The 13,546-nt window shown below is 39.5% G+C and overlaps 3 protein-coding genes across 3 annotated transcripts in view; 1 reads left to right on the forward strand and 2 right to left on the reverse strand.

Moving 5' to 3' along the window:
• TTC33 (tetratricopeptide repeat domain 33) overlaps window positions 1-13,546 on the reverse strand; it is a 236,696-nt gene that overhangs the window by 183,120 nt on the left and 40,030 nt on the right. The window lies entirely within an intron of this gene.
• The window catches only part of C7 (complement C7), a 289,650-nt gene that overhangs the window by 145,557 nt on the left and 130,547 nt on the right, over window positions 1-13,546 (forward strand). The window lies entirely within an intron of this gene.
• Window positions 13,392-13,546, reverse strand: part of RPL37 (ribosomal protein L37) — a 40,182-nt gene continuing 40,027 nt past the window's right edge. The window contains exon 5 of the mRNA XM_069096226.1: window positions 13,392-13,504. Coding sequence (XP_068952327.1) covers window positions 13,435-13,504 — 70 coding nt within the window. The 3' untranslated portion in view covers window positions 13,392-13,434. The remainder of the gene's footprint in view (window positions 13,505-13,546) is intronic.

Genomic DNA, 13,546 nt, shown 5'->3' on the forward strand with positions numbered 1-13,546 from the left:
GGTTTGTATCCCAAAGAAATCATAAAAATGGGAAAAGGACCCACATATACAAAAATATTTATAGCAGCTCTTTTTGTGGTGGCCAGGAACTGGAAATCAAGGGGATGCCCATCAACTGGGGAATGGCTAAACAAGTTGTGGTATGTGAATGTAATGGAATACTATTGTGCTATAAGAAATGATGAACAGGTGGACTTCAGAGAAACCTGGAAAGACTTATATGAATTGATACTGAGTGAGGGGAGCAGAACCAAGAGAATATTGTACACAGTAACAGCCACAGTGTTCGAGGACTGATTTTGATAGACCTAACTCTTCTCAGCAATGCAAGGACCTAAAACAATTCCAAAGGACACATGATAGAAAATGCCAACTACATCCAGAGAAAGAACTATGGAATAGGAATGCAGAATGAAGCAGACTATTTTCTGTTTTGTTTTATTTTGTAATTCTTCTATGTGACATGACTAATGTGAAAATGTGTTTAATAAGAATGAAAGTGTGGAGCCCATATCAGATTGCAAGCTATCTTGGAGAGGGACTGGGGAGAGAGGGGGAGAAAATTTAAAACTTAGGGAAGTAAATGTTGAAAACTGAAAATAAATAATGCAACAAAAAACCCCAAGAAAACCCATTTCCTCTGCACATCTGGGAGTCACAAGCTCCCCCATACCACTTCAGGCCACGGAGCGAGTGCGTTCAGACTTAACTTAGCTTCCCCATGACCACGCTCACTTTCAAACGCGGCATTGCCTTTGAATGAGTGCTTATCTCAGTTATTGCTTGGCTGGGTGCTGAGCTGCTTCTCTGGGATCTTGATCCTGGGCTGTCTGGTTGCCAAACCTAGCATGTACTATGCTTCTAGATCATCTTGTGTCTCACACTCCTGACCTTTTGAATCTCACAAATGCATAGCCTTATCCAATCTCTTTCATCTAAGATAAGAAAGAAGAAAATGGAGAGGTAAAGAATCAAGGTATATATTCATGAGATTCATGTTGACTTTAGATGGGAAAGACCCAAGGCCTTTCCACTTACAGCATTTTCTCTCTTCCCTCACTAGAATACAGTCACATTGGAAAAAAATTAGACCTCTCCAGCTAATTTTTAATTTTTCTTCAATGGTCCCTTATTAGAAATACTTTTTTAATGCTATGGTCAGTAAAATTTGTATCTAATATTTCTAGTTTTCTGCATTTGTGTGAGGTTTTAAATGTCCTAATATTTAATCAATTTTTATAAAAGTGCAATCATTGCTGGCAAATACGTATACTCCATCCGATTTCCATTCAATAATCATCATTTTATTGATGAGGAACTGAGGCAAACAGGGTTTGTAACTTGCCTAGGGTCACACAGTTAGTAAGTATCTTAGGCTGGATTTGAATTCATGAAGATGAATCTTCCTGTTTCCAAGCTCTATACATTGTGCCACTAGTTTGAAGGTATGAAACTTGGAAAATGGTGTTCTTGCTCTTTGGGCAATTTATGGAGATGCATGTGGCAGTAGCTAACTTCATGGAGCAAAATATTCTAGACTTCTTTGTGAGTTTCACTCTCTACTCTTCCATTCAATTCCCCAGTCTCTTTTTCCCTTCCCATCTTCCAGGAAGGTTTATCCTGGGGAGAATCTGTTTTTGAATGTCTAGGTAGTTTTGGTCATCATCAGAGCAAATTTTTTTTTTCACAAGAGGTTTCCTAGGATCATAGGAAACTATGATCATCATAAAAAGCTCATCTCTAAATACCAATATTCTACCAATGATATTATATATCTATGGATCTTGGGACACTATCATCCAGGGGAATCCAAATTACAGATGATCCAAAAGACACTAGAATAACAAATAGGGGATATAAGTTGTCTGCAAGATAATGGTGACTTGTATGAGAGAATTGGCACAAGATATATCATTAGGGACACTGAGGATGAGGAAGGCAGAAGGAATTCATGTTTATTAAGCACCTACTATGTGCCAGGCACTGTACCATAATGCTTTACAAATATTATTTCATTTGATCCTCACAATAACCCTGGAAAGTAGGTGCTATTATTATTGCCATTTTCACTTGAGAAAACTGAGGCAGACAGAAAATAAGTGACTTTCTCATGGTCACACAGCTGTCTGAGGCAGCATTTAAAGTCAGATATTTCTGACTCTAGGCTCAGTGCTCTCACTGCTGCATCACCTAGCTGTCTAGTCAAGTATCAACAACCAGGGGTAATAGATAAACAGCTCAGTGACTTCATGGGTATTCACAAATATTAAAAAAGCAAAATGAGCCCTCCAGCATTTCGGGTAGACCATCTAGGAAGGACTCTTGTTATTAAATTATTCAAATTGGGTGGGTCAAATGGTTCATTTCTCTCATAGAACCTCTTATCACAGGTCACTGCAGTAAGTGACCAGAGGATAGGCTTAGGAAAGTTTGCCTGGTAATTCCACTGCAGAGAACTCTATATTTTACTGATTCAGTAAATACAAACTGAACAGGGTTCAAAATTTGCATATAATAATAGTTGACATTTATATGGCACTTTAAGGTCTATTCTTGTTTAGTCATGTCCAACTCTTCATGATCCCATATGGGATTTTCTTGGCAAAGATACTAGAGTGGTTTGCCATTTCCTTCTTCAACTCATTTACAGATGAGGAAACTGAGGCAAACAGGGTTAAGTGATTCACCTGGTCACACATGTAGCTAGTAAGTATCTAAAGTCATATTTGAACTCAGAGAAGTTGAGAAGCTTGCCTGGGGTCACACAGCTGTTAGGCATCTGAAGCAGGATTTCTGAGTGTTCCTGATTTCAAGTTAAGCTTAACTTCTTAACACTCTTCAGTAGTAAAGGCAAGAATTTACATAGTGCTTTCACATACCTTATCTCATTTGATCTTGATTATAACCTTATTTGGAAAGGGCAGCTATTGTACTCATTTTATAAATTGGAAAAGAAAAAAAGAAGTTTGGTGAAAGAGCCAGCCACACAATGGATAAATGGCAGGGCCACTGACGAAAGGAATGTCTCCACAAAGATGAGATCACTGGTACCATCAGGAGAGTTAAAGAGATGCTTTGTTTTTTCTTCATTTACCTTCAACCTCATCTTAACCTATCTATGGATGTATTTATCCCCTCCACAGAGTAGTTATGTTACCAAATGCCTTCTATGGCTCTCCATTGCCTATGAATGAAATATAAACTCTTCAGGCTGGCATTCAAGGCCTTCCACAATCTTGCACGATTGCCTTTGCACTGCCTTTTCTTGCCCTGCGTAGTGAAATGGACTTGATGTTTCTTTCTACGTGCTGACATTCTCTTTTTTCAAGCCTCAGTTCAGGTGCCTACCCAGGAATGCCTTCCATTCTCCCTTGCCGTTCCCCTGGATGTCTCTCAGAAGCTCTGCTCTCCCTTAGGTACTTAATCATTTTCTAACTTGCATCATACTTAGATGCATAAGGCTCACATCTCATCCCCATTCTCCCAGATCCTGAGCCTTTTGGGGGCAGAGAGATTCTGTCTCTATTTTACCTTTGTATTTTCATCCAAGAGCATAGTACTTTATATGATAGATACTTAATAAACGCTTTTTGAGCCTTATAAGTTTTATCCTTTGATTTTTTTTTATTGGTGAGGAAAAAGTAGCTAAGAATTTAAATGGTTGCTTTCCTTTGTGCTGAAAGAGGACCAAAATGACATCACTATGTTAGAGTCAAGGTATAATGTGTCCTCCTGTGGCTGATCAGACCAATAGATCTTGGAATGCTCTACCACAGGCTGGGCAGAAGTAGTCTATGTGACCATCTTCAGGGGAAGAATTTCAACGACTTTCTACACGAAGTGGGAGAGTTGAGGATTTTGACGAAGTTTCCCAATTCCAGGGGCAGCTAAGTGGCTCAGTGGATAGAAAATTGGGCCTGGAATCAGCAAGACCTTAGTTCAAATCAGCCTCACATACTTGTTAGCTGTGTAACCTTGGGCAAGTCATTTAACCTCTATTTGATTTAATCTACAGGAAAAAGAAATAGAAAACCACTTTAGTACTTTTGCCAACAAAATCCTACGGACAGTATGTTCCACAGGGTCATGGAGAGTTGGACATGACTGAGCAACACATTTCCAAGTCATGTTTTTAACACTACTGAAAGTTAACATCTCTACTGGCACATTTTTTTCATGTAAATACTTTTCATAAATTTTTTGCTTTAGATATCATTTTTCTTGCTTTTTTAAAAATTAAATTTTATTTTTTCAATCAGTTAAAATCTGCCTTGTCTTCCTCCTATCTCCCCTCCATTCTCCTCCTCAGGAAAACAAACAAGAGCTCTACCACAAATAGACAGTTGAGTACAACAAATACTTGCATTGGGCTTGTAAAAAAAATACAGTCTGTCTCAATTTGCCTTCTCTTCATCTCTCTGTCAGTGTTTCATCATAAGTGCTCTGGAAGCATGGCTGCCTACTCTTCCTATGGATACCATCCTTTCTGACTTGTGAAGAACTTCGCAGACACACTCATTTCTCCTTTTTATAGCCTTTTCGAATGGTTTAGAGCTCAAAGGAGTTTTAGAATTGATATATTTGAATCAATTTGATTTTGGATGTTAAGGTCACTCTTCTTTCCACCATAGTAGTTATTTGTCCAGTTGTTTCAGTCGTGTCCAACTCTCTGTTACTTCATTTGGGGTTTGTCTTGGCAGAGATACTGAATTGATTTGCCATTTCCTTCTCCAGCTCATTTTATACATGAAGAACAGAGGCAAACAAGGTTAAGTGACTTGCTTACAGGGTTACACAGCAAGCAGGTGTCTGAGGCCAGATTTGAACTCAGGAAGATGAGCCTTCTTGGTTCCCAGCCTGGAGCACTGTGCCACCTACCTGCACACACTACAGTACAGCTACCAGAATTCAAATTCTGTGTCCTTTCTATCTGTCTTCAGAAATGCACTAGTCTCTTTTATCTGAGGGATAGGGTTAATTAACCCTTAAAAACATTCATTTGACTCTGCTATCCCCTCCATCTACTATCCTTGAAATTCTTTCCTCCCTTAGCCTTATAAGGATAACCCTTATCCCCTGTGACTATTTTCCAGGTGTCAGTCATTTGCCTTTTGGACACTCTAGTCTTAATGTTAAAAGACTTAAATTTGAGTCAGTTATTTACAAGTTTTGTAACCATCTTACTCAACCTCTCTAAGTCTGTTTCCTCACCTCCTAAAGGCAGATAATGCGATAGGAGAGAAACATAACTTCAACCTCAATGCAAATATTTGTAATTACTACTTTGGTAAATCAACAATTTTGGGGCGGCCAGGTAGCACAGAGAGTAAGAGCACTGGCTCCAGTGTTGGGATGACCTGGAGATCGAATCCCGGGCTCGGACACTTAGCACCCACCCAGAAACACCTGGCCATGTAACCTTGAGCAACTTACTTAACCCCAATTGCTTAGGGGCATCCAGGTGGCTCAGCGAGTAAGAGCACCAGCTCCAGTGTCAGGATGACCTGGATCAAATCTGGGCTCAGATACTCAGCACCACACCCAGAAATAACTGGCTGTGTAACCTTGAGCAAGTTACTTAACCCCGATTGCTTTAAAAAAATTGCTAATAAAGAATTGGGTCTTCTCCGCCCCAAGGTACCCTTCGATCATATCACCTAATGTGTTTTCTAGGTGATTTGCTTCCACTGTCATCTGAATCTTACTTTCTTTCTTTCTTTCTTTTTTTTTTTGCTTGCTCAAGGTTACACAGCCAGGTGTTTCTGGGTGGGTGCTAAGTGTCTGAGCCCGGGATTCTATCTCCAGGTCATCCCAACACTGGAGCCGGTGCTCTTACTCACTGTGCTACCTGAATCTTACTTTCTAATCTTTCTCTATTTACTGGTTCCTTCCCTGCTATCTAGAAATAAGCCCGTCTCCTCCATCCTTTAAAAACCCTCATGAAACCCTACAACTCCCTTAAGTTGTTGTCCCATATCTTTCCTCCATTTCACAGCTAAACCCCTAGAAAAAGCTGTTGCCTCCACTTCCTCTTCTCTTACTTCTCAGCCTTTTGTAATCTGACTTCTGAACTCACTACTTAATGTAACTGCTCTATCTAAATTTCTTAATTGCAAAATCTGACGATCCTCATCTTTCTAGGTTTTCCTGACATGGCTTTTTGTTTTCCTTGTCCGACTGCGTTGTTTTAGTCTCTGTCACTGGTTCATCACCCATATATCATCCCCTGATGGTGATTGTACGCTCAATGATGGAATCCTAAAGCTGCTCTCTGCCCCAATATTCTAACTTCCTTATGGGTCACACTGAACAGCTTGTACACTGCCCCTAGCTGGCCGCTGTCAATCCATATATTTGAACAGGTGTATTCTTTTTTTTTCTTTTTTTTTTTAAGCAATCAGGGTTAAGTAACTTGCTCAAGGTTACACGGCCAGTCATTTCTGGGTGTGGTGCTGAGTGTCTGAGCCCGGGATTTGATCTCCAGGTCGTCCCAACACTGGAGCCAGTGCTCTTACTCGCTGAGCCACCTGGCCGCCCCTGAACAGGTGTATTCTTATCACACAATCAATTTAGCCCAAGACAGGACCACAATACCTAACTATCCATCTTGACCAGAGAGGACCACAATAGCTAGTCAACCAGAAAGCAAAATGACCAGGATGTTTGACCACGGACATGGAAGGGACCTCCTCCCCTATTACCTAGTACCTTAACAGACCCCTCATGCCTTTCTAATATCAATCATATTCCTATTCCTATATTTTATGTAAATTTTATTGTGTAATCAGCATTATATATATATATATATGCACACACACACATACACACACATATATATATATATATCCTATAAAATATTCTGTCTCACCTTATGAAATTCCAAGTTCCTCTAAGGTCTTTTCTCAGTCCTCATTCTTCTTGAACTTTCTTCAGTCTTTGACACTGTCAATTATCATTTTCTCCTTAATAGTCTCTTCCCTGTATTCTGGTTCTCTAAGTCAGTCTTTTTTTTTTCCTCCACTTTTTTTTTGAAGGACAATTGGGGTTAAGTGACTTGCCCAAGGTCACATGGCTAGTAAGCATTAAGTGTCTCAGGTTGGATTTGAACTCAGGTCCTTCTGACTCCAGTGCCAGTTCTCTACTCACTGTGCCACCTAGCTGCCCCTATCCTTTGCTGTTTCTTAATCCAGGTTCTCTAAGGTTCTGTCCTGAGCCCTCTTCTTTCTTCTTTCTATACTGTTTTACTTGGAGATCTCATCAGCTCCCAAGGATTTATTTATAATCTCTATGCAGATTTATTCGTCCAGCCCTAAACTCTCTTCTGACTTCCCGTCTAGAATCTCCAACTGCCTGCATATCTCAGATTGGATGTCTATAGATATTTTAAGATCAACATGTATAAAACAGAACTGATGACCTTCCTTCCCTCTCCCCCCAACCCTCTCCTCTTCCTAACTAACTTGGCCACTGTAGTGTAGAGGATACTACCCACTTCCCATTCAACCTAGGTGTCATCCTTGTCTCCTCACCTTCATCCCCTAAATCAAACCAGTTGTCAAGTCCCATTATTATTGTTATTGTTTTGCTTTTTGGAGGGGTGAGGACAGGGCAATAGGGGTTGACTTGCCCAAGGTCTCATGGCTAGTGTTAAGTATCTGAGGCCGGATTTGAACTCAGGACCTCCTGACTCCAGGGCTGGTGCTCTATTCACTGCACCACCTAGCCACCCCCATAATTTCTAACTTCATATCTGTCATACATACCTTCTACTCCTTCCCCCTCCCCATCTCCCCATGATACTTCCACCATATTCTTTACCTCACATCTGGATTATTTGCTGTAGCAACAAGCCAAGTATTGCTCATTGGTCTGCCTGACACAAGTCTCTCCCATCTCCAAGCTGTTCTTTACTCAGCTGTCAATATGATTTTAAAGCTCCTCTTACTCCAAACGCCAACTACAAAGACTCTCTACTGCCTCCGGGATTAAATATAAAATAGTTTGGCTTATAAAGCCCTCCATAACCTGGCTCCTTCTTACATTTCCTGTCCAATGCTCTGGGATCTATCGACACTATTCTTCTTCTTGTTCCTTTCATTAGACATGCCACCTCCTGACTCTGAGTGCCAGACCCCTATGCTTGTAATTCTCTCCATCTCTACTTAGTTTCCCTGGTTTCCTCCATATCTTAGTTAAAGTACCATTTTCTACAAGAAGTTTTTCCCAATCCTCTTTTTTTTAGGTTTTTTTTTTTTGGAGGGGGGAAGGCAAGGCAACTGAGGTTAAGCAAGTCACACAGCTAGTGTCCAGTGTCTGAGGCCAAATTTGAACTCAGGTTCTCCTGAGTCTGGGGCCAGTGGCACTCATTGTGCCCCTAGCTGCCCTGTCCCAATCTTCTTAATGTTAATGACTTTCCTTTGTTGATTTTCTCCAACACACACACAGAGTCTGTACATAGTTGTCTTTATGTGGTTTCCCTCATTAGACTGTAAACTCAAGAGCAGGAAGTGCCTTTCTCCTTTCTTTGTAGCCCCAGTACTTAGCTAAGTGGATGGCAATAGCAGACGTTTAAATGACTGATTTCACAGCCTTCACCTCTCTTCTCAAGTCCACAATCCTAGCACAAATCCTTATCACTTTACCTAGACAACTTCAAGAGCCTCTTACTGGGTGTCTCAAGTCTCTTCCCTCTCCAAAACATCCTCCACAGAGCTGCCAAAATGTTTTTCCTAAAGCACAGGTCTATGTCATTCCCCCACTCAAATTTTAGTGGTTGTCTCACCTCTAGGATAATATATAATAAACTGTTTTGCGTTTAAAGCCTTTCTTAATCTAGCCCCAGCTTACTTATCCAACCTTAACACTGTGTTTGAAACATAGTAAGAACTGGGAGCCCCTTGAGAATAGGGGCCATTTTTGCTTTGTTTTCTCAGTACTTACAACAGTGCCTGGCACACAGTAAGTACTTTAAAATGCTTATTAATTGAATACATATTACTTCTCTTCAAGCATTCTTCAGGCCAGGCAAAGTGGCATTCTTGCCATTCTTAAGACAGCAAGATTCAACCTCCATCACTGCCTTTGCACTTCTGGTCTCTCAAATCTAAGATGTATTTTCTTTTCCACTTCTTCCTCCTCCTCCCACCCCCCTTCACTCTATCTTTTCTTTATTCAATATATAATTACATATATTTGTGTATATCTGTATATGTGTACATATATATATGTATGTATATATACACCCATGTATGTGTGTATATATATATATATATATATGTTTTCTCCTGTAAAATGTAAGTTTCTTGAAAGTCAGGAATGTTCTGCAGCCTTTGACACAATTGATAACACTCTCTTTCTTGATATTCTCTTTTCTAGGTTTTCTGGACCCTATTCTTTCGTTTCCTCTATCTGATAGCTCCTTCTCCGTCTCCCTTGCTGGATCCTCATCCATATCACACCCTCCAATCATAGGTGTCCCATGCAACACTGTGGTCTCTTTTCTTCTCCCTCTATACTAGCTCACTTGATAATCTCAAGTTCCCATGCATTTAATTATCATTTTTATGCAAACGATTCTCAAATCCACCTATCCTGCCCCAAGCTCATCTGTCCCATTACCTTTTAGACATCTCAAACTGGATATCTGTAATAGGAATGCAAATTTGGAAGATCTTCCCTGCCCCTAGGCTAAAGTGCACCTGAAGCCTGGGGTGGGAGGCAGCCTTTGTTTTTCAGTAGATACTTCTTGATTGGCCAGTGGGTCCAAAAGGTTGTTACATTCTGAGCCAGGAGAAGGCTATATAAGCCCTGGTGTGTAGCTTTGTTTTGGGGCTCACTTTGAGAAGTGTTCTGTGATTTGATCTGGATTCTGGGAAGCCGTTGTCCAGAGCCCCCCCCACCCTCCCGCTTTGAAAAACCCAGATGTTGATTTGATATGGATGTAATGGTTGGACAGTTTGGAAAGCTGTCTACTTGATCTGTTTCTGTCTTGATAATTCTGCCTGTATACTTTGAAGTTCAGGGTGCTGACCTTTTTCCCCTGAACAAGGTGAACGATATATGTTTGACTGATTAAAGTAAGCTTGTTAACCCATTTTGAGTTGCTTTCCTTTATCAAAGCAGATCCAAGAACCTGTGGTGGCAGCAAACCCTGAGGACGCTTGGGGTGCTTGGTGCTACAATATCTAGTAGAAACCCATAACTAAACTCATTTACCCTGATAAAGTTCCCCCAATTTCTACCTTCCATATAACTAGAGGGCAACACCACCCTCCTAGTTCTTTAGGCTTGCAATCTAGGTGTTATCCTGGATTTCCCACTTTTTTCTTCCCCACCTTATAGTCAATCTATTGCCAAGACCTGTCAATTTCTCCTTTGCTACATTTCTGGAACATACTCCCTTCTCTTCTCTGACACCTTAGTGCAGGGCCTTCCTCACCTTACATTTGCATTATTGCAACTCATATACTCAATAAACTCCTGTGGCTTTCAACTGAAATCTCATTTTTGTCTTTCCCCAACTCCTCTTAATTCTAGTATTGTCCCCTCTTATTTACTTCCTATTTATCCTGCATAAATTATTTGTACCTGTTTCCTTGTCTTCCCAGTTAGATTTTGAGCTCCTCGAGGGCAGGGGTGTCTTTTGTTTAGCACTTAGCACAGTGCATAGCAGGAATGCAATGCTTGACTAGTTGACATAAAATAGCTAACATTTATATAAGCACCTACTATGTACCAGGTACTATATATAGTAAGTGCTTTATAATCATCTCACTTTATCCTTAAAACTCTGGTAGGTAGGTGCCAATTCTCATTTTAGAGATAAGGAAACTGAGGTAAACAGAGGTTGAGTGACTTGCCTAGGGTTACACTGCTGCCAAGTGACTGAAGCTGAATTCAAACCCAGGTCTTTCTGACTCCAACTCTATTTACTATCTTACCTCGCAGCCCATATTGAGAATATATGAACTCGCCAAAGGAAACAGTTGACTTTTATTTAAAGCTTTAAACTTGATAAACATTTTACATATACACAAAATTAACAATGTACATTACATATGCTTATAACTGTATTAAGGCTTTTGGGGCACCCTATCTTCTCATTTGATGAGAGACAGCTGGTGCACACATATGCTGATAGGTATACTAACCTATCTTATAAAGAAAAATTATATACATGGATATATATTTATCTCAAAAGGTCTGGTTTTTTTAAATTTTCAGTTCTGAATTCTTCCCTCCCTCCTCCAAGAAAACCAGAGAAACAATCTATTACAAATATTAAAGTCACGTTAAAACAAATTCTAAGTATTAGCCATGCTTCCCTATTCCCAACACTCCCCCCTCCCACCCCAGAAAACAAAAACATGCTTCCATTTGTGAGCTTATCAGTTCTCTATGTAGAGGTGAGCTGTAATCATTGTCATCAATGACCAATTATTTGCAAGTTCATTATTCTACTCAAAGGGCTACTTCCTATGAGAACTTTTTACTGAGTACCCCACCTCTTTAAGGGACTCCCCATGTTGGTTTTTTAAAAATACTTTTTTATGGGCATTCTATCTTTCCAAATGGTCCTTGAGGGCAGAGGCCTTTTCATTTGTCTTATCTCCTAGGGATCAGCAAGTACTTAACAGATGCTTATAGATTTATACTCCCATGCCAAGTTTCATCTCTAATGTTCACTGCCTGAGACAATTTATCCAAGGCTAAGCAATTTTTCACATCTGTAAAATGGAAATGGAAGAACCACCACAGGTTGGTATGAAGTGCCATAGATAAGGCTTATTGTAGTTAGACTACATATATATATATATATATATAGACTACTTATAATACTTCTTTTGAGTGAAGAGTAAACTTCTGATTCTACCTCCAATACTTCCCAGGTATGTGACCACAGATGGACAAGTCATTTGCCACTAGTCTTGTTGCCTCACTTGTAAAATGGAGATACCTAAAGTATCTAATTCACAGGGTTTATGATGCATACAATAAGAACATCTGCAATGTGGCTGCACTAGTTATCAGGAGGAACAGATAGAAGCTAGAGTACATTTTCAGGTGAATCAATGCATAACAAACAAAATGGTCAAATCTTTTCCATTGTTGTGGAACTTGCAAACACACATTAAAGTATCCAAATATCAACAAGAGATTAGAAGTGTAGAATCATAGCTTTACAGCTGGGACCTCAGGTCACTCCAATTCCATCTTCCCCAATTTATAAATAGACAACCAAGGCCTAGAAGAGATTTGCTCAGTGACAGAGACATGAACTAGGATTCAAATATATTAATCTGCTACCAAAAACTCCAAAGCCAGTACCAAAATCTCCTATTAAAACTTTTGTATACTCCTGGACAAAAATCATAAAGAAACCATGGAGAGTGAGGTCACTAATATATCAGCAATTGAACTGTCAGCTACTTGCCCTACAAAGCATTCCTTTACTCAAGTGGTAGAATATTCAGCTTCCTTCAAGAGGTAGGACAAGTTTTACATTTATATCTCCAACACCTAGTCCCTCTGAACACTGATAAAGCAGTGTATAATTAAAGTGCCCCTTCCCCTAAAATGCAAGAAACCCATTCTACTATTTAAAATTCCATTGTGACAAGTTTCAATTTAATAAAATACAAATTCTGTAAACTTTCCAAATACATTCTTAATATAGAAGCCATTTATCGGAAACAAAGTTGATACCCATCCTGTAAATGGAATACAAACACTGCATTATTCATATACAAAGTAGATGTAATGAGACTGAGGAATTAAGAGATAAGACAACCAACATGCTCCAGTTGCATGCTGTACAAGATGAAAAAAGGAATAGCTAGCAGAGCTGGAATAAACCCAGATGCCCTAATTCTTAATGTAGCACTTCCTACTGTGCCCTGTCACCTTTCCAATTTAAGCTTTGCTAGCACAACCCAAGCTAATTTAGAGTTGTGAAAAGACCTCTGGCTACTTCTCACCAGATATTAAGTTGCTTTGCTAAATAGAACAAAAAGGAGTTTAGTTACTAAGTCAGTCTAATATTTATATAGTATTTCAAAGTTTGTAACACATTTTATATACATCATCTCATTTAAACCTCACAACAACCCTGTAAGGTAGGTACCACAGATGTGAATGGCAAGTGCCCATGGTTGCACAGCATAAGTGTGTGGAGGTGGCATTCTGTTTAGATTTAATCCCTTCTTATACTCTAACTTTTCACATTGTAACTCACAAACAAAAAGCAAAATTATCTAAGATGAGATGATTAATAAATAAGTCCAGCTCTTGGTTATTAAGCATCCAACAAGCTAGACCCCATCAAATGATACAAAAACCCAATTAATTTGACTAAGATGATCAACAGCTCAAATGAAACTGACCACAATTACTTTTTTTCATTCAGGACATTTATTTTAACAAACAGTTGAATCCTCAAGATGAACTAGATGCTGCAACAGCTGCTCTCTTGGGCTTAGGTGTTGTTCCTTCACGGAATCCATTCCTATAGTATTTGAAGAAAATAAATTTTAAAAATTGTTTTTTT

This window comes from Petaurus breviceps, unplaced genomic scaffold, assembly GCF_028583685.1.
Source record: "Petaurus breviceps papuanus isolate PSGF00001 unplaced genomic scaffold, PetGlider_PUasm1.0 229, whole genome shotgun sequence".
Taxonomy (NCBI): Eukaryota; Metazoa; Chordata; class Mammalia; order Diprotodontia; family Petauridae; genus Petaurus; species Petaurus breviceps.